General features: G+C 38.8%; 1 protein-coding gene across 1 annotated transcript in view; it reads right to left on the bottom strand.

Moving 5' to 3' along the window:
- The window catches only part of MEIKIN (meiotic kinetochore factor), a 139,566-nt gene that overhangs the window by 87,161 nt on the left and 31,989 nt on the right, over window positions 1-20,416 (bottom strand). The window contains exons 7-8 of the mRNA XM_027970580.3: window positions 12,609-12,648; window positions 4,744-4,796 (exon numbers count right to left, since the gene is read on the bottom strand). Coding sequence (XP_027826381.2) covers window positions 4,744-4,796; window positions 12,609-12,648 — 93 coding nt within the window. The remainder of the gene's footprint in view (window positions 1-4,743; window positions 4,797-12,608; window positions 12,649-20,416) is intronic.

Below are 20,416 nucleotides of genomic sequence, written 5' to 3'. Positions count from 1 at the left end.
GAACTGAAAAGCAAAGGAGAAAAGGAAAGTTATACCCATTTGAATGCAGAGTTCCAAAGAATAGCACGGAGAGATAAGAAAGCCTTCCTCAGTGATCAGTGCAAAGAAATAGAGGAAAACAATAGGATGGGAAAGACTAGAGATCTCTTCAAGAAAATTAGAGATACCAAGGGAACATTTCATGCAAAGATGGGCTCAATAAAGGACAGAAATGGTAGGGACCTAATAGAAGCAGAAGATATTAAGAAGAGGTGGCAAGAATACACAGAAGGACTGTACAAAAAAGATTTTCACAACCCAGATAATCACGATGGTGTGATCACTCACCTAGAGCCAGACATCTTGGAATGTGAAGTTGGCCTTAGAAAGCATCACTACGAACAAAGCTAGTGGAGGTGATGGAATTCCAGTTGAGCTATTTCAAATCCTGAAAGATGATGCTGTGAAAGTGCTGCACTCAATATGCCAGCAAATTTGGAAAACTCAGCAGTGGCCACAGGACTGGAAAAGGTCAGTTTTCATTCCAATCCCAAAGAAAGGCAATGAAAAAGAATGCTCAAACTACTGCACAATTGCACTCATCTCACATGCTAGTAAAGTAATGCTCAAAATTCTCCAAGCCAGGCTTCAACAATACGTGAACGGGAACTTCCAGATGTTCAAGCTGATTTTAGAAAAGGGAGAGGAACCAGAGATCAAATTGCCAACATCTGCTGGATAATGGAAAAAGCAAGAGAGTTCCAGGAAAACATCTATTTCTGCTTTATTGACTATGCCAAAGCCTCTGATTGTGTGGATCCCAATAAACTGTGGAAAATTCTGAAAAAGATGGGAATACCAGACCACCTGACCTGCCTCTTGAGAAATCTGTATACAGGTCAGGAAGCAACAGTTAGAACTGGACATGGAACAACAGACTGGCTCCATATAGGAAAAGGAGTACGTCAAGGCTGTATATTGTCACCCTGCTTATTTAACTTATATGCAGAGTATATCATGAGAAATTCTGGGCTGGATGAAGCACAAGCTGGAATCAAGATAGCTGGGAGAAATATCAATAACCTCAGATATGCAGATGACACCACCCTTATGGCAGAAAGGGAAGAGGAACTAAAGAGCCTCTTGATGAAAGTGAAAGAGGAGAAGTGAAAGAGTTGGCTTAAATCTCAACATTCAGAAAACAAAGATCATGACATCCAGTCCTATCACTTCATGGGAAATAGATGGGGAAACAGTGTCAGACTTTATTTTTTGGGGCTCCAAAATCACTGCAGATGGTGACTGCAGCCATGAAATTAAAAGATGCTTATTCTTTGGAAGGAACATTATGACCAACCTAGACAGCATATTAAAAAACAGAGATATTACTTTGTCAACAAAGGTCCATTTAGTCAAGGCTATGGTTTTTCCAGTAGTCATGTATGGATGTGAGAGTTGGACTATAAAGAAAGCTGAGCGACAAAGAATTGATTCTTTTGCATATGGTGTTGGAGAGGACTCTTGAGAGTCCCTTGAACTGCAGGGAGATCCAACTAGTCTATCCTAAAAGAAATCAGTCCTGAGTGTTCATTGGAAGGACTGATGCTGAAGCTGAAACTCCAATACTTTGGTCACCTGATATAAAGAGCTGACTCATAAGGGGATGACAGAGGAGGAGATGATTGGAGGGCATCACTGACTCAATGGACATGAATTTGTGTAAACTCTGGGTGTTGGTGATGGGCAGGGAGGCCTGGCATGCTGCAGTCCATGCTGCAGTTGCAAAGAGTCAGACATGACTGCGCGACTGAACTGTACTCATCTCCCTTTCTAAAGATTATCATTATTCTGACTTCTGTCTTCCAGAATAATCTTGCCTGATCTTGAGCTTCATATATATTGAATATATTGAGTATATGCATATTTGTTTATTTATTCTTTCATGGAACATTATGTACATGAGCTGACAGAAAGAAGTTAATATGTGCAAATCAAAGTCTCTTAGTCACTCTCCTAACTTGCTCTGCCCTACTATGTCCCTATTGCAAGAAATGATACCAATAGTCATCTAGTTGCTCAAACCAATAATTTAAGAGTCATTCTTGACTTTTCTCTCTTACCCATTAAGGAGTCTAATCAGAAAATCCTGGCCCATCTGCCTTTAAAATAGATTTCAGATCAGACCACTGCTACCACTTAAGTCTCAAACACTATTATTTGACCATTCCAGTAGTTTATCTGACAATGTTTTTTTGCCTCTACTCTGCCCCCTTAGTCTGTTCTCCACACAGTAGCCAGAAAATAATTCTAAAATATGTACCTTATCATGTCCTTCCTCTACTCTAAATGCACTTATCAGAACATTCAGAAAAAAATTCCTCCTCCTTGTGATGGCATATAAGACTACCTTATACTACTTGCTCTGTGACCACAATTCATCCATTCTTTTTTTTTTTTTTTAAGATTAACACTCCATCAGAAATTTTTTTAAAATATTTTTTAATTAATTCTTTTTATTTTTGGCTGCTCTGTGTCTTTGTTGCTGCACATGGGCTTTCCTTGGTTGCAGCAAGCAGGGTCTACTCTTCTTGTCATGAGGGGGCTTGTCATTGCAGTGGCTTCTCTTGTTGAGGAGCACAGGCTCTAGGTGTACTGGCTTCAGTACACACCGGCCCACTAATTGTGGCCTGCAGGTTCCAGAGCCTGGGCTCAGTAGTTGTAGCACATGGGCTTAGCTGCTCTGTGGCCTGTGGAATCTTCTCAGGCCAGGGACTGAACCCATGTTCCCTGTATTGGCAGGTAGATGCTTATCCACTGAGTCACCAGGGATGTCCTCAACTATTCATTTTTACTTCCTTATTTTGCTCCTCTTTTCACACTAACCTCTTTACTTCAAACATGCTAAACACATTCCCATCTCATGGCCTTTCCTCTTATTATTCCCTTCGCCTGGCATGCTCTGCCCTCAGATTTTTCACATAGCCCACTCTCTCACTTCATTCAAGCTCTGTGCAAATGTCCCGTCCTCAGAAAGGCCTACCCTGATTAACTTGTCCAAAACAGCATCCCTAGCCACACTCTGTGTTTGTACCTTCCTTTTTGTCCTACATTACTCTTATTTCTGACATTGTTATATGTACTTGTTTATCTGTTTATTATCTTTCTTTCTCTACTATAACATATACTATGTTAGGGCATGGAATTTGTCATGTTCCCCAGCAACTAAAATAATTTGTGTTACACCATGAGTGCTTAATAAATATTTGCTGAATGAGGGAAATTAATGAATGATGAGATAAGGTATCTCTACATCATCCAAGGGGAGATGTCCAGAGGCAGCTGCATCCAGAGAAGAGAGTCTAGAATGGAAAATTTGGAAGTCCTGCCTTTTATAGGACACTTATACATATCAATGGGTAGACTGAAAGGAGATTAAAATCAAGGAATCAGCCTTTAAGAACTCCCACATTTAATAACCAATAGCAGTACGTAAGTTTGCAAAGAAGGTTGAGCAGAAGTCTGAGAAGTAATTTCTTGTTTGTTTCTATTACTAGACTATTGGATCCTTGAGGTCAGAAATATAGCCATTTCTTGGTTTCCTAACATTTAGTTTAGAGCCTGACAAACAACTGGAACAAACGGATATGCTGAATTAAGGAATATGTGAAGAATACCGCTAGAGCAAAATGTGATTTATTTAATTTTAAAATTTAAGTCAATCAACCACATAATAATAAGAATACAAAAGCATACATAATTACAGAATGACTATTCAGCCTTACTGCCAGGCTTTATAGATATTTTCCACTGCAAATCGAAACTTTTTATTTGCCAAGATCTAGATAAAATCATGATTGTTTTTGGTACCCTTACCAACTTTCCCTTTCATACCTTTCTTCTCTTGTTCACAAGCTCCTTAATCTTTGATCTATAAAACAAATCTTTCTTCTAATGCTCATCCTCCAGGGTAGTAGGTGTTACTCTTTTCAAGGATGTGTGCTTTTACAAGTTTAGTTTTTATCACCAGATCCATTTCCCTTAGGATGGAAACCACCTTAATCATTTTTATGCCCATACTTCTTAATACCTAGCATTTTCTAAATGCTCATTAAGATACCTGCTTAAAGTAAAGATAACACCAAAAATTCTTTTTTTTCCAGCTTATACAGACTTTTATAAGCATCAGGAACAAAGCAAGCAATTCTTTAAATTTATCCCTAAACAAATGCTATAAAACTTACTGCAGGAAATAAAGAAAATAGAAATCTGAAATGAAGCAGATGTTAATAAGGTTGTAAATGTCTTGCTAAGTTCATTCTAATAATAAACTGCATAACAGAGGGCCAAAAAATGCAAGGCATTTTGTTGTTTCTTTTATTTTTCAATCATCACGCATAACTTCAATGTATCTGTTAACTGATTACCTTCTTCTCCTATGATTGAAATTTACAAGGACAGGAAAAATATATCATTCCCTGTTGGTATATATCAGTAATGCCTAGTATAGAATATACACTCAGTAGATGTTTATTAAATGAATTAATGAGAGGTACTGTGGGGATAGTTAAGACCTAACCTCACACATCTTCATTTCTTAAATACAACCACACACTAAAAAGCACTCAATTTCCTGGGCTACCAGTTTTCTTAACATATATCATACTGTGACAAAAATAAAAAATAGACAATTATAAAAATGATTAGTTACATTATTAATTACATGATTCTGAATGTGAACCTGATTCAAATTTCATTATTAATTACCTGATTCTGCCTTTGGTTCTGGAGAAATACTTTGGTCTGCTAATATCGTCATGCTAGAACAAGAACAAATTAATGGAATTCTTTTACTGTTTGAGTAACTTTTGAGAATCTTCAAATAATACTTAAAGTAAGTACATTCCTATGCAATCAATTATCCTGTAGAAAAAATACAACTAGTTAGAAAAATGTTAATATATCTATATGAACTAATAGTTTTTTGAAAAGGCAATATGTGTATCCATCAGTGTGAGACAACAGGTACAAAGCATAGTATTTATTTTTTTATTTTTTCATTAATTAATTTATTTTAATTGGAGGCTAATTACTTTACAATATTATAGTGGCTTTTGCCATACATCAACACAAATCAGCCACGAGTGTACACATGTCCCCCATCCTGAACTCCCCTCCCACTTCCATCCCCATCCCATCCCTCAGGGTTGTCCCAGTGCACTGGCCCTGAGCGTCCTGTCTCATGCATCGAACCTGGACTGGCGATCTGTTTCACATATGGTAATATACATGTTTCAAAGCTATTCTTTCAAATCATCCAACCCTCACCTTCTCCCACAGAGTCCAAAAGTCTGTTCTTTATCTCTTTGTCTCTTTTGCTGTCTCGCATACAGGGTCATTGTTATCATCTTTCTAAATTCCATATATATGCATTAATGTACTGTATTGGTGTTTTTCTTTCTGACTTACTTCACTCTGTATAATAGGCTCCAGTTTCATCCACCTCATTAGAATTGATTCAAAGGCATTCTTTTTTAATGGCTGAGTAATATTCCATTCTGTATATGTACCACAGCTTTCTTATCCATTCGTCTGCTGATGGACATTTGGTTGCTTCCATGTCCTGGCTATTGTAAACAGTGCTGTGATAAACATTGGGGTGCACGTATGTCTTTCAATTCTGGTTTCCTCGGTGTATATGCCCAGCAGTGGGATTGCTTGGGTCGTATGGCAGTTCTATTTCCAGTTTATTAAGGAATCTCCACACTGTTCTCTATAGTGACCGTACTAGTTTGCATTCCCACCAACAGTGTAAGAGGGTTCCCTTTTCTCCACCCTCTCTCCAGCATTTAGAATCAGACAGATCTCGATTTAAAGCTCAGGTCTGCTACTCACACTTAAGAGTCCTTGGGAAAGTTACTTAACCTGTTTTGAGTCATGATTGTCTCATTTATGCAAAAAGAATAGCAGTCTTGTCTTCTAGGATTCTGCTGGTAAGGATCTCAAGTAACATGAGAGATAATACTTAAAAAAATTAATATTCTTTTTCTATTTCATACTTTCATAAATGAGACTGCCCCCAATCAAATGTGTGAAAGAGGATTATTTATTATAAGAATACAAAAAGACTGAAGCTCAGCCTTTGGTCACCAAAGTGGGATTTCTGAGTCCCCAGTGGACTTGAAAACTAAATGTGAAAAGATTATTTTAAAATTCCTATTACTGCTTTAGTGAAAAGTTGAACTCAGTAAGCAAAAAGAATTTTACTCCTTCATATTTCCCCTTTAAATTCATCCTGTCAAAAAGACAAATTTAAAACTATAATACAATTCATGGGGTCGCAAAGAGTCGGACACTCTTTGAGTGACTGAACTGAATTGAACTGAAAACTATAATTCAAAGACGCACATACCCTGTGTTCATAGCAGCAGTATTCACAATAACCAAGACACGGAAACAACCTAAATGTCCATCAACAGCTGAACGGATAGAGAAGATGTGGTGTGTGTATACAATGGAATATACATATATAAAATACTACTCAACCATAAAGAAGGATAAAGTAATGCCATTTGCAGCAACATGGATGCAACCAGAGATCATCATATAACTTATATACAGAATCTAAACTATGACACAAACGAGCCGATCTATGAAATAGCAGAATCAGAGACACAGAGAACAGACTGGCGATTGCCAAGCAGAAAGGGGTTATAGGAGGAATAGAGTGGGAGGTTGAGCTTAGCAGATGTAAGCTTTTACATATTGAATGAATAAACAACTGCATAGAGAACATACTGTATAGAATAGAGAACTATTAATGTATTCAATATCCTATGACAAAGCATAAAGGAAAATAATACTTAAAAAACAATATGTATGTAAAACCAAATAAATTTGTTGCACAGCAGAAATTAACACAACACTGTAAGTCAACTATACTTCAATTGTAAAAATAGAAAAAAAAGAAACAAATACAATACAATACAAATACAATAAATTCATCCTGTCAAAAATAGTACTTTTTTGCCCCAAATAAAATTTCATGTGTATTCTACTGTTTTGTGGTACTCTCTGGTAATAAACACACAGTTTTAGGTAATAAAAACCCCACTATTGGTCTTCTTCAAAACTAGAGGCACTGAAACACAGTCTGAAAATAAAAACCCAGCCTTTTAGCACAAGTAGCTTGAGAAGCACTGCACTATTATGCTGATGCCTGCTGAAGAGAAGGTGTGTTACCCATGCCCACACGGAGAGCTTGCTCCCACTGCCTACCTACCGTTCAGCCTGTCTACTCATATTAACAGCATAAAACATTCCTCATTACTTAAGCCCCTTTAACCTGCTGGATGTCTTCAGAATATGTCACAAGAAAACCTGGATTCTGCACTATCACCATCTAGTGGCTAAAAGCGGACAATGTCAACTTCTACAGGCTTCTCAGGAAGATTGCTCAGGGAAACTGTTTTGGATTTCCAAAACTGCACTGGGGTAACAAGCAGAAACTCCTGTGCCAGGTTTGTGATAACTGTAAATCACAGAACTTGGCTGCAAAGCAAAGACAAACGAGCACCTCCTTACCTGGGACTTAAGTACTAAAGCAAGATTACCAGTTACAATGTTTCCCTGGTGGCTCAGATGGTAAAGGATCTGCCAGCAATGCAGGAGACTGAGGTTCAGTCCCTGGGTTGGGAAGATCCCCTGGAGAAAGAAATGGCAATCCACTCCAGTATTCTTGCCTGGAGAATTCCATGGACAGGGGCCTGGCAGGCTATGGTTCATGGGGTTGCAAAGAGTCGGACATGACTGAGCAACTAAAATACATAATATCACAACACCAAACTCTTATTATTTAATTTAAACCTCTTCCTTTTCCCAACCTAGCTCTGAGTTAGACTTCTGAAGTGAGGGCAACTATAGTCATTTTTTCCCCTTCTATTTTTTGTTCTTTTTCCTCCCCCATTTGCTAACTACTCTTTAGGATTCTCTGGCATTGGAGCAGCAGGAAGGAATTGTAGGAAAACATAGGAAAGGTCTATTCTGATCTTAATTGATATTATTATAACATGTCCTTGGTGCCCTTTGGGCATGACAGATAACCAAATGCTGACACTTTCAAACATGAAGTATTATATTTTGAAGGGTTCAAGGTAAAATTGCCCTACATTTCATGCAAAGATGGGCTCGATAACAGACAGAAATGCTATGGACCTAACAGAAGCAGAAGATATTAAGAAGAGGTGGCAAGAATACACAGAAGAACTGTACAAAAAAGATCTTCAAGACCAAAATAATCATGAGGGTGTGATCACTCACCTAGAGCCAGACATCCTGGAATGTGAAGTCAAGTGGGCCTTAGAAAGCATCACTACGAACAAAGCTAGTGGAGGTGATGGAATTCCAGTTGAGCTATTTCAAATCCTGAAAGATGATGCTGTGAAAGTGCTGCACTCAATATGCCAGCAAATTTGGAAAACTCAGCAGTGGCCACAGGACTGGAAAAGGTCAGTTTTCATTCCAATCCCAAAGAAAGGCAATGAAAAAGAATGCTCAAACTACCGCACAATTGCACTCATCTCACATGCTAGTTAAGTAATGCTCAAAATTCTCCAAGCCAGGCTTCAGCAATACGTGAACTGTGAACTTCCAGATGTTCAAGCTGGTTTCAGAAAAGGCAGGAGAACCAGAGATCAAATTGCCAACATCTGCTGGATCATGGAAAAAGCAAGAGAGTTCCAGAAAAACATCTATTTCTGCTTTACTGACTATGCCAAAGCCTTTGACTGTGTGGATCACAATAAACTGTGGAAAATTCTGAAAGAGACGGAAATACCAGACCACCTGACCTGCCTCTTGAGAAACTTATATGCAGGTCAGGAAGCAACAGTTAGAACTGGACATGGAACAACAGACTGGTTCCAAATAGAAAAGGAGTACATCAAGGCTATATATTGTCACTCTGCTTATTTAACTTATATGCAGAGTATATCATGAGAAACGCTGGGCTGGAGGAAGCACAAGCTGGAATCAAGATTGCCAGGAGAAATATCAATAACCTCAGATATGCAGATGACACCACCCTTATGGCAGAAAGTGAAGAGGAACTAAAAAACCTCTTGATGAAAGTGAAAGAGGAGAGTGAAAAAGTTGGCTTAAAGCTCAACACTCAGAAAACAAAGATCATGGCATCTGGTCCCATCACTTCATTGCAAATAGATGAGGAAACAGGGGAAACAGTGTCAGACTTCATTTTTTTGGGCTCCGAAATCACTGCAGATGGTGACTGCAGCCATGAAATTAAAAGACGCTTACTCCTTGGAAGAAAAGTTATGACCAAACCAGATAGCATGTTGAAAAGCAGAGACATTACTTTGCCAACAAAGGTCCGTCTAATCAAGGCTATGGTTTTTCCTGTGGTCATGTATGGATGTTAGAGTTGGACTGCAAAGAAGGCTGAGTGCCAAAGAATTGATGCTTTTGAACTGTGGTGTTGGAGAAGACTCTTGAGGGTCCCTTGGACTGCAAAGAGATCCAACCAGTCCATTCTGAAGGAGATCAGCCCTGGGATTTCCTTGGAAGGAATGATGCTAAAGCTGAAACTCCAGTACTTTGGCCACCTCATGCGAAGAGTTGACTCATTGGAAAAGACTCTGATGCTGGGAGGGATTGGGAGCAGGAGAAGAAGGGGACGACCGAGGATGAGATGGCTGGATGGCATCACTGACTCAATGGACGCGAGTCTGAGTGAACTCTGGGAGTTGCTGATGGATAGGGAGGCCTGGCGTGCTGCGATTCATGGGGTCACAAAAAGTCGGACACGACTGAGAGACTGAACCGAACTGAACTGAGGACGCTCTCACTTGCTGCTTTTATGATGTTCTCAGATTTTGCATTTGATGATACAAGTTCCAGCCTTCTTTTTTTAAAATACGTTTTTCATTGTGTTTTTAAAAGTTTTTATTTATTTGGCTGCACCAGGTCTTAAGTGTGGCATGCAGGATCTTTAGTTGCAGCATGTGGATCTAGGTCTCTGACCAGGGATTGAGCCCAGAGCCCCTGCATTAGGAGCCTGAAGTCTTACCACTGGACCACCACGGAAGTCCCTCCAACCTCTTTCAGTCAAGTTTATTTTGTCTTTTCTAAGAAGCCACACTGGACATGATCCCTTTCAAGATGATCCCTTCTGCAGGATCTAGGTCTGACATTTGGGCAATATGCACAAATCTTTGCTGTGCAAAACTCTGAAAGTATATCTAGCGTCCTCTTTATCAGCCACTCCACAGCATCTAACTGACCTTGCTTTGAACCTTTCCAGATGTGAGTCAGAAACCAAATTCCAGAGAATACATGCTGAACTTTCCAAATGGTTCTCTGGGGGCTTCTCCTCTTGTGTTGTAGTGAGGGAGAAGTTTCTTTCTCTCCTTGCATATGACACCATCAACTCTTATCAAAGAAATAAACAGTTTTTAAAAATTTATTCATTTTTTTAAATTGAAGGATAACTGTTTTACACAATTTTGTTGGTTTCTGCCAAACATCAACATAAACATTCTCAATCATTTCATCCTCTCAGTGCATTCTTATCCTTTTTTAAAATAACTTGGAGGTTGGTGATGAGCTAATGATGAAAGAATTAGGTTTTGATCTCATCTATTACAAGCTTGACATGCATCGTTCTACACAGAATGGGGGATAGAGTAGTTGTCATTTTATTTTGTTCTCATCTATTGAGGTCACTTTCCAAACTCTAAGACTACATGAAAGTACATTTAACATCTTGCTAGTTCAAAAGGTTTCACAAACCAAAGGCAATGCAGAGAAGGTGGTCAAATTTAGAACCAAAATACCTGGCACAGGACTATTGTGTCTAGGAGAGTTTACCATGAAGGTTGCAGAAAGAAAATGAAGTAAAAGTCTGGGTGGAGAACTTCAGTGAGATTTAAGGGGTTTAGGGTGGTAACGAAAGCTAAGGTGAGGAAGAATCAGCAATGGAGAATTCAGGCCCCAAAAAAGGCTGTAAGTTCATCAATGACTTTATCAGTAGAGTCCAGCCTAGGTATAGAACTAGGCTTGAAACCTGCAGCACAAATTAGTAAAAATTCAGAGACAACTCATGGGTCCCAGACACTCTCAAGACCCAACTTCACTTCTCCCCCACCTCTGGCCTATACATCCATATTTACAACAATGATTTGTCCAAACTGGGACCTTTCTGAGAGTAAAAGTCAGCTCTATTAAAGATTATGTCACAATAGCAGGTACATACTGGGACTGTCTCAGGTAAATCATGAGGCATGACCATCCTCAGGAATAGTTTCATACTTCCCCATTCACTTCAGTGGATTCTGTTAGCCCTGCTTTGAAAATATATCCAAACTCTGACCTCTCACTATCTCTTCTCTTGCCACTCTGGTCTGTAGTCCAATATTTCTTGCCTAGTTAGGGCAGTATTCTCCTAACTATAATTTCCCTAATTCTTTGCCTTATCATAGTCTGTTCTCAACACAGCAGCTAGGATGATTCTTTCAAAACATAAGCCACATTACATCATCCTTCTAAACCATTCAACAGCCTTAAAATTCGCTTATACTTGCCTAAAATGCTTTATATGATTTGGCATCTTGATTCTCTCACTTATCTCCTAACTCACTACTCCGCCTCACTTCACACCAGGAGCCCAAGCCCTCCTGCCTAGGGTGTGGCTCCAGCCAGTCCCTCTACCTGGAATGTTCTTTTCTCCAATGAATTACACAGCTTGGTCTATCTACTTCTTATGTCTCTGCTCAAATACTACCTTTTCAATGGTGAGTCTCTGACCACAATACTTAAAAGAGCAAATGTCTACCCTAATACTCTGTAGTCCCCAATCATGCTTTATTTTTCTCCATAGCATTTATTACCATATGAAGTGAAGTGAAGTCACTCAGTCGTGTCCGACTCTTTGCGACCCCATGGACTGTAGCCTGCAGGCTTCTCCATCCATGGGACTTTCCAGGCAAGAATAATGGAGTGGGTTGCTGTTTCCTTCTCCAGGGGATCTTCCTGACCCAGGAATCGAACCCAGGTTTCCTGCACTGCAGGAAGACGCTTTACCCTCTGAGCCACCAGGGAAGCCCAAGTGAAAGTGCAAGTCACTCAGTCATGTCCGACTCTTTGGGACCCCACGGACTATACAGTCCATGGAATTCTGCAGGGCAGTATACTGGAGTGGGTAGACTTTCTCCTTCTCCAGGGGATCTTCCCAACCCAGGGATTGAACCCAGGTCTCCCACATTGCAGGCAGATTCTTTACCAGCTGAGCCACAAGGGAAGCCCCAATAGCATGGTATAAATTTACTTGCTTATTAATTTCTTGTTAATATCCTCCAACTAGAATGTGGACTCAATTAAGGCAGAAATTTTGTTTCTAATCAATTTTGTTACAACAATTATATAGTCAGACAGACAGACAGATGGATAGATAGAAAATATACTCTGGTAATCAGAACAGTCCTGGCATATAGTGAGTCCTCAACAAATACTGAATAAACAAACACCTGAATTTTGGGGCTACTAATCATACTTGCTATATAACTATGAGAACAAAAAGCATTAAAAACACAACAACTTTAAAAAATGTTAGTTCTTACACTTTTCTGTGGCATTTCTGATAGTCTTCTGAAGAGGTACCTAAGGGGGAAAAAAGATCTATTAGGAATATAATTCAGGGGAGGGGAATCAAGATGGCAGAATATGAGAAGATAGAGTTCACCTCCCACAGCAAACATATAAAAAAATATATCCACATGCGGAATAATTCTCATGGAAAACTAACTGGAAACTGGCAGGAAAATGTTTATACAAACAAAGCTGCAAGAAGGATCTCCACATAATCAGCTGGGATGGAAAAAAAAAAAAAAAAAAAGAAGGCATCAGGTCAGGACCTGTGCCCCTGGGAGGAATCTGTAATGAAATAAAACATATGTGTGGGTAGACCCTTCCCCTGGGGAGCATTAAGTTAAGCCCAACCTGGGCATCACAGTCCTGGGGTCCTGTGTGCATGAGACAAACTTCCTTTCCTGCTCAGAAATCCACTGAGATGACAGTAGGGCTGGAATAAGGAGTACACACATGCTGGCTTGCCAAAAATCAGGGCAAAGAGAACTTCATGGCACTTCCCAATCCAAAAGGGGAAGTACCCCAGCCCCACTCACTCTGCACCACAGCCTGAACCAGGTTCTGGGCAAAGACTTGGTCTAGCTACACAGAGACACACTGGAGTGCCTGGGGTGTGATCTGGATGGAGCTGTGGTGGCCACTATCTTGCATGCATGTAGGGTGGCATCAAAAGAGTGTGAAGAAAGGCTTCAGGACCCAGGAGGACCACACAGGTCCCACCGGATTTCAAAATCTTCAAATCACCAGAGGATCATCTAAGAGAGAGGGCTATTCATCAAGGAGGCTGACTTTAAGGGATGACTTCAGCTGGAGGACACAGATCTTGATGCCAGTAAAAGGGTCTGCAGATGTGGCACGCATGCCTTCGGAGTAGATGTTGTCACCACTCCTTCTTGACTACTGAGGAAACTCAGGCACACGGGACTTCAGAGATCAAGCCCTGAGCCTTTGGAGTGGGAGCACTCACTCCAACACCCTAGACTAACAGAGAACAAACCCCAGGGAGTATCAAACAGTGAGAACTCACAGAAAAGAAACCACTTGAATACAAGACCCAGCATCACCCAAACACCAGTAGCACCCTGTCCAGGACACCTTATCTAAACAACAAATGAAACAAAAATACAAACCCAATCATTATCATACAGGATTACCACCTCACTCAGCCTTGCCAATCAGAGGGAAAACAAACAAACAAACAAACACTCAGCACAAATCTCACCCTATACAAAGCTTACACAAACCACTGGACCAACCTTAGGAGGGCAGAAACCAAAAGGAAGAAAGAATTCAACCTTGACGCCTGGGAAAAGGAGACCTCAAACACAATAAGCTTTTTAAGAAATGAGAAGACAGAGAAATACTCCACAAATGAAGGAAAAACTTAAAAACACAGAAGTCCAAATAAATGCAGAGGAAATAGGCAAACTATCTGAAAAAAAAATCAGAATAATGATAGTAAAGATGGTCAAAAACCTTGAAAACAAAATGGAGAAAATGCAAGAATCAATTAAGACAGACCTAGAAGAATTAAAGAATAAACATACAGAGACAAACAACACCATTAATGAAATTAAAAATACTCTAGAAGGAACCAGTAGCAGAATATCGAAGCAGAAGAATGAATCAGTGAGCTGGAAGATAAAATGATGGAAATAACTTCGAAGAGCAGAATAAAGTAAAAAGAATGAAAAGAATAGAGGATATTCTCAGAGACCTCTGGGACAATATCAAACACACCAACATTCAAATTATAGGGGTCCCAGAAGAAGAAGAGAAGAAGAAAGGGTATGAGAAAATCTTTGAAGAGATTATAGTTGAAAATTACCCCAACATGGAAAACGAAATAGTCAATCAAGTCCAAGAGGCACAAAGAGTCCCATACAGGATAAACCCAAGGAGAAACACAACAAGACACATACTAATCAAACTAACAAAGATTAAGCACAAAGAAAGAATATTAAAAGTAGCAAGGGAAAAGCAACAAGTAACATACAAGGGAAACTCATACATTTTACAGCTGATCTTTCAGCAGAAACTCTGCAGGGCAGAAGGGAATGGCAGGATATATTTAAAGTACTGAAAGGGAAAAATCTATAACCAAGATTACTGTACCCGGCAAGGATCTTATTCAAAATTGATGGAGAAATCAAAAGCTTTTCAGACAAGCAAATGTTTAGAGAATTCAGAACCACCAAGCCAGCTTTACAACAAATGTCAAAGGGACTTATATAGTCAAGGAGGAGAAGGGGACGACCCAGGATGAGATGGCTGGATGGCATCACGGACTCGATGGACGTGAGTCTGAGTGAACTCCGGGAGATGGTGATGGACAGGGAGGCCTGGCATGCTGCAGTTCATGGGGTCGCAAAGAATCAGACACGACTGAGTGACTGAACTGAACTGAACTGATAGTCAAGAAATATAAGAGAAGGAAAAGATCTACAAAATCAAACTCCAAACAATTAAGAAAAGGGCAATAGGAACATATATATCAATAATTACTTTAAATGTAAATAGATTAAATGTTCCAACTAAAAGGCATAGTGGAGAAGGCAATGGCACCCCACTCCAGTACTCTTGCCTGGAAAATTCCATGGACGGAGGAGCCTGATAGGCTGCAGTCTATGGGGTCGCGAAGAGTCGGACACGACTGAACGACTTCACTTTCACTTTTCACTTTCCTACATTGGAGAACGAAACGGCACCCCACTCCAGTGTTCTTGCCTGGAGAATCCCAGGGACAGGGGAATCTGGTGGGCTTCCATCTATGGGGTCGCATAGAGTCAGACAGCAGCAGCAAAAGGCATAGACTGGCTGAATGGATACAAAAATAAGACCTATATATATGCTGTCTACAAGAAACCCACTTCAGACCTAAAGACACATATAGACTGAAAGTGAGAGGATGGAAAAATATATTCCATGAAAATAGGAATCAAAAGAAAACTGGAGTAGCAATCCTTATATCAGACAAAATAGACCTTAAAATAAAGAAGATTACAAGAGATAAGGAAGGACACTACATAATGATCAAGGGATCAATCCAAGAGGAAGACATAATAATTGTAAATATCTATGCACCCAATATAGGAGCACCTCAATACATAAGAGAAACACTAACAGACATAAAGGAGGCAATTGACAGTAACACAATAATAGTAGGAGGCTTTAACACCCCACTCACACCAGTGAAGAGATCATCAAAACAGATAATTAATAAGGAAACACAAGTCTTAAATAATACATTAGATGATATGGATCTCATTGATATCTTCAGGACATTTCATCCCAAAGTTAAAGAATAAACCTTCTTCTAAAGTGCACATGGAATATTCTCCAGAATAGACCACATCTTGGGTCACAAATCAAACCTCAGTAAATTTAAAAAAATTGAAATTGTATCAAGCATCTTCTCTGACCACAATGCTATAAGACTAGATATCAATTACAAGAAAAAAAAAACCCTTAAGAAACACAAACACATGGAGATTAAACAATATGTTTCTAAATAACCAGCAGGTTACTGAAGAAATCAAAAGGGAAATCAAAAAATTTCTAGAAACGAATGACAATGAAAACATGACAACTCAAAACCTGTGGGATGCAGCAAAAGCAGTCCTAAAGGGGAAGTTTACAGCAATACAATCCTACCTTGAAAAACAAGAAAAACATCGAATAGACAACCTAACTTTACACCTAAAACAACTGGAAAAAGAAGAACAAAAAAACCTCCAAAACTAGTAGAAGGAAAAGAAATCATAAAGATCCAAGCAGAAAGAAATGAAAAATAGTAATAAAGATTAATAAAACTAAAAGCTGGTTCTTTGAGAAGATAAGCAAAATTGACAAACATTTAGCCAGACTCATCAAGCAAAAAATTGAGAAGAATCAAATCAACAAAATTAGAAATGAAAAAGGAGAGGTTACAACAGACAATGCAGAAATACAAAGGATTCTAAGAGACTATTATGAACAACTATTTGGCAATAAAATGGATAACCTGAAAGAAATGGACAGATTCTTAGAACAGTTCAATCTTCTAAGACTGAACCAGGAAGAAATAGAAAGTATGAAAAACCCAATTACAAGCACTGAAATTGAAGCTGTGAAAAAGAAAAAAAAAAAATCTCCCCCCAAACAAAAGCCCAGGACTAGATGGCTTCACAGAAGATTTCTGTCAAACGTTCAGAGAAAAGCTAATGCCTATTCTTCTAAAACTCATTTAAAAATTGCAGAAAAAGGAACATTTCCAAACTCATTGTATAAGGCCACCATCACCCTAATACCAAAACCAGACAAAGACAACACACACAAAGAAAACTACAGGCCAATGTCACTGATGAACATAGATGCAAAAATGCTCAAAAAATTTTAGCCAGCAGAATTCAGCAACATATTAAAAAGCTCATACACCATGATCAAGTTGGGTTTATTCCAGGGATGCAAGGATTCTTCAATATACACAAATCAATCAATGTGATACACTGTATTAACAAATTGAAAGATAGAAACCATACGACATTCTCAATAGATGCAGAAAAAGCCTTTGACAAAATTCAGCACCCATTGATGATTAAAACTCTTCGAAAAATGGGCACAGAAGGAACTTACCTCAACATAGTAAAGGCCATATATGAGAAGGCTACAGCAAACATTATTCTCAATGGTGAAAAACTGAAAGCATTCCCCCTAATATCAGGAACAAGACAAGCGTGTCCACTTTCACCACTGTTAATCAACATAGTTCTGGAAGTCCTAGCTACAGCAATCAGAGAAGAAAAAGAAATAAAAGGAATCCAGATCAGAAAAGAAGAAGTAAAGCTCTCACTGTTTGCAGATGACATGATAGATAGTGTACATAGAAAACCCCAAAGATCCTATCAGAAAATTACTAGAGCTAATCAGTGAATTCAGCAAAGTCACAGGATACAAAATCAGTACACAGAAATCACTTGCATTTCTATATACTAACAATGAAAAATCAGAAAGAGAAATTAAGGAATCAATCCCATTCACCACTGCAACAAAAAGAATAAAATATCTAGGAATAAACTTGCCTAAGGAGACAAAAGAACTATACACAGAAAATTAAGACACTGATGAAAGAAATCAAAGATGACATGAACAGGTGTAGAGATATTCCATGTTCCATGTTTCAATATTGTGAAAATGATTATACTACCAAATGCAAAATATAGACTCAATGAGATCCCTATTAAATTACCAATGGCATTTTTAACAGAAATAGAACAAAAAGTTTCACAAACATATGGAAACACAAAAGACCCCGAATAGCCAAAGGAGTCTTGAGAAAGAAGAATGGCACTGGAGGAATCAACCTTCCTGACTTCAGATGATACTACAAAGCTACAGTCATCAAGACAGTATGGTACTGGCACAAAAACAGAAATATATAGACCAATGGAACAAGATAGAAAGCCCAGATATAAACCCATGCACCTATGGGTATCTTTTTTTCGTTGACAAAGGAGGGAAAAATATACAATGGGGCAAAGACAATGTGGCAAAGACCTCTTCAACAAATGGTGCTGGGAAAACTGGACAGCTACATGTAAAAGAATGAAATTAGAACACTTCCTAACACCATATACAAAGATAAACTGGAAATGGATTAAAGACCTAAATGTAAGACCAGAAACTATAAAACTCTTAGAGGAAAACATAGGCAGAACATTTGATGACATAAATCAAAGCAAGATCCTCTATGACCCACCACCTAGAGTAATGGAAACAAAAACAAAAGTAAACAAGTGGGACCTGATTAAATTTAAAAGCTTTTGCACAGCAAAGGAAACTACAAGCAAGGTGAAAAGACAACCCTCAGAATGGGAGAAAATAATAGCAAATGAAACAACTGACGAGGAGTAATTTCTAAACTATGAATAATAGCAAATGAAACAACAGACAAGGATTAATTTCTAAACTATACAAGCAGCTCATACAAGTCAATGCCAGAAAAACAAACAACCCAGTCAAAAAGTGGGAAAAACCCGAAACAGACATTTCTCCAAAGAAGACATACAGATGGCTAATAAACACATGAAAAGATGCTCAATATCACTCATTATTAGAGAAATGCAAATCAAAACTACAGTGAGGTATCACCTCACACCAGTCAGAATGGCCATCATCAAAAAGTCTACAAACAATAAATGCTGGAGAGAGAGTGGAGAAAAGGGAACGCTCTTGCACTGTTAGTGGGAATGTAAATTGATATAGCCACTATGGAAGATGGTATGGAGATTGCTTAAAAAACTAGGCGTAAAACCACCATATGACCCAGCAATCCCAGTCCTAGGCATAACACATGAAAAACACTCAATATCACTAATTATTGGAGAAATGAAAATCAAAACCACAATGAAGTATTACCTCACACCTGTTAAAATGGCTATCATGAAAAAGTATATCCAAAAAAATGTTGGAGAGAGTATGGAGAAAAGGAACCCTTCTACACTGTTGGTGGGAATGTAAACTGCCACAATTAAAATGTAGCCACTATAGAAAACAGTATGTAGATTCCTCAAAAAACTTAAAATTGAGCTACGTATGATCCTGCAATCCCATTCCTGGTTATATACCCAGAAAAGATGAAAATTCTAATTTAAAAAGATACATGCTGTTGAAAAGCAGAGACATTACTTTGTCAACAAAGGTCCATCTAGTCAAGGCTATGGTTTTTCCAGTAGTCATGTATGGATGTGAAAGTTGAACTATAAAGACAGCTGAGCACCAAAGAATTGATACTTCTGAATGGTGGTGTTGGAGAAGACTCTTGAGAGTCCCGTGGACTGCAAGGAGATCCAACCAGTCCATCCTAAAGGAGATCAGTCCTGGGTGTTTATTGGAAGGACTGATATTGAAGCTGAAACTCCAATACCTTGGCCACCTGATGGAAGTGCTGACTCATTTGAAAAGACCCTGATGCTGGGAAAGACTGAGGGCAGGAGGAGAACAGGACGACAGAGGACGAGATGGTTGGATGCCATCACCAATTCAATGGACATGGGTTTGGGTGGACTCCAGGAGTTGGTGATGGACAGGGAGGCCTGGAGTGCTGAGATTCATGGGGTTGCAAATAGTTGGACACCACTGAGCGACTAAACTGATTCAGCCAATGGACATTTAGTCTGTTTCCTCTTTTTAGCTACCATGTAACAGTGCTACACAGAACTTTATGTACACTTACAAAGGCAATCTGAATGGTTAATCCCATGAAGTGAAATTAATGAATCAAAGACCTGTAATTTGGCAAAATTATCCTCCAAAAATGTAAACCAAATGCAAGGTATGAGTGCCATTTTGTTATACCTTCACAAGCTCTGAATGTTACCAAGCTGAAAGGTATTTGCAATACAATCAGAGAAAAGTGAAAAAAAAAAAACATACATGCATCCTAACATTCACAGGAGCACTATTTATGATAGTCAAGACATGGAAACAACCCAAGTGCCTATCAACAGACGACTAGCTTAAGATGTAATATGTATGTGTGTGTATATACATACATACACACACACATACACATATATATAATGGAATATTACTCAGCCATAAAAAGAATGTAATATTGCCATGTGCAGCAACATGGATGGATCTAGAGAATATTATATTTAGTGAGGTAAGCCAGAGAGAGAAAGACAAATATATGGCATCTCTTATATGTGGTATCTAAACAATAATACAAATGAATCTATTTACAAAACAGAAACAGACTCACAGACATAGAAAACAAACTTATGGCTATAAAAGGGGA

The sequence above is a fragment of the Ovis aries genome, chromosome 5 (genome assembly GCF_016772045.2).
Source record: "Ovis aries strain OAR_USU_Benz2616 breed Rambouillet chromosome 5, ARS-UI_Ramb_v3.0, whole genome shotgun sequence".
NCBI lineage: Eukaryota > Metazoa > Chordata > Mammalia > Artiodactyla > Bovidae > Ovis > Ovis aries.
Note: the sequence above shows the minus strand (reverse complement) of the source record. Positions and strands in the feature narration are given on the sequence as shown.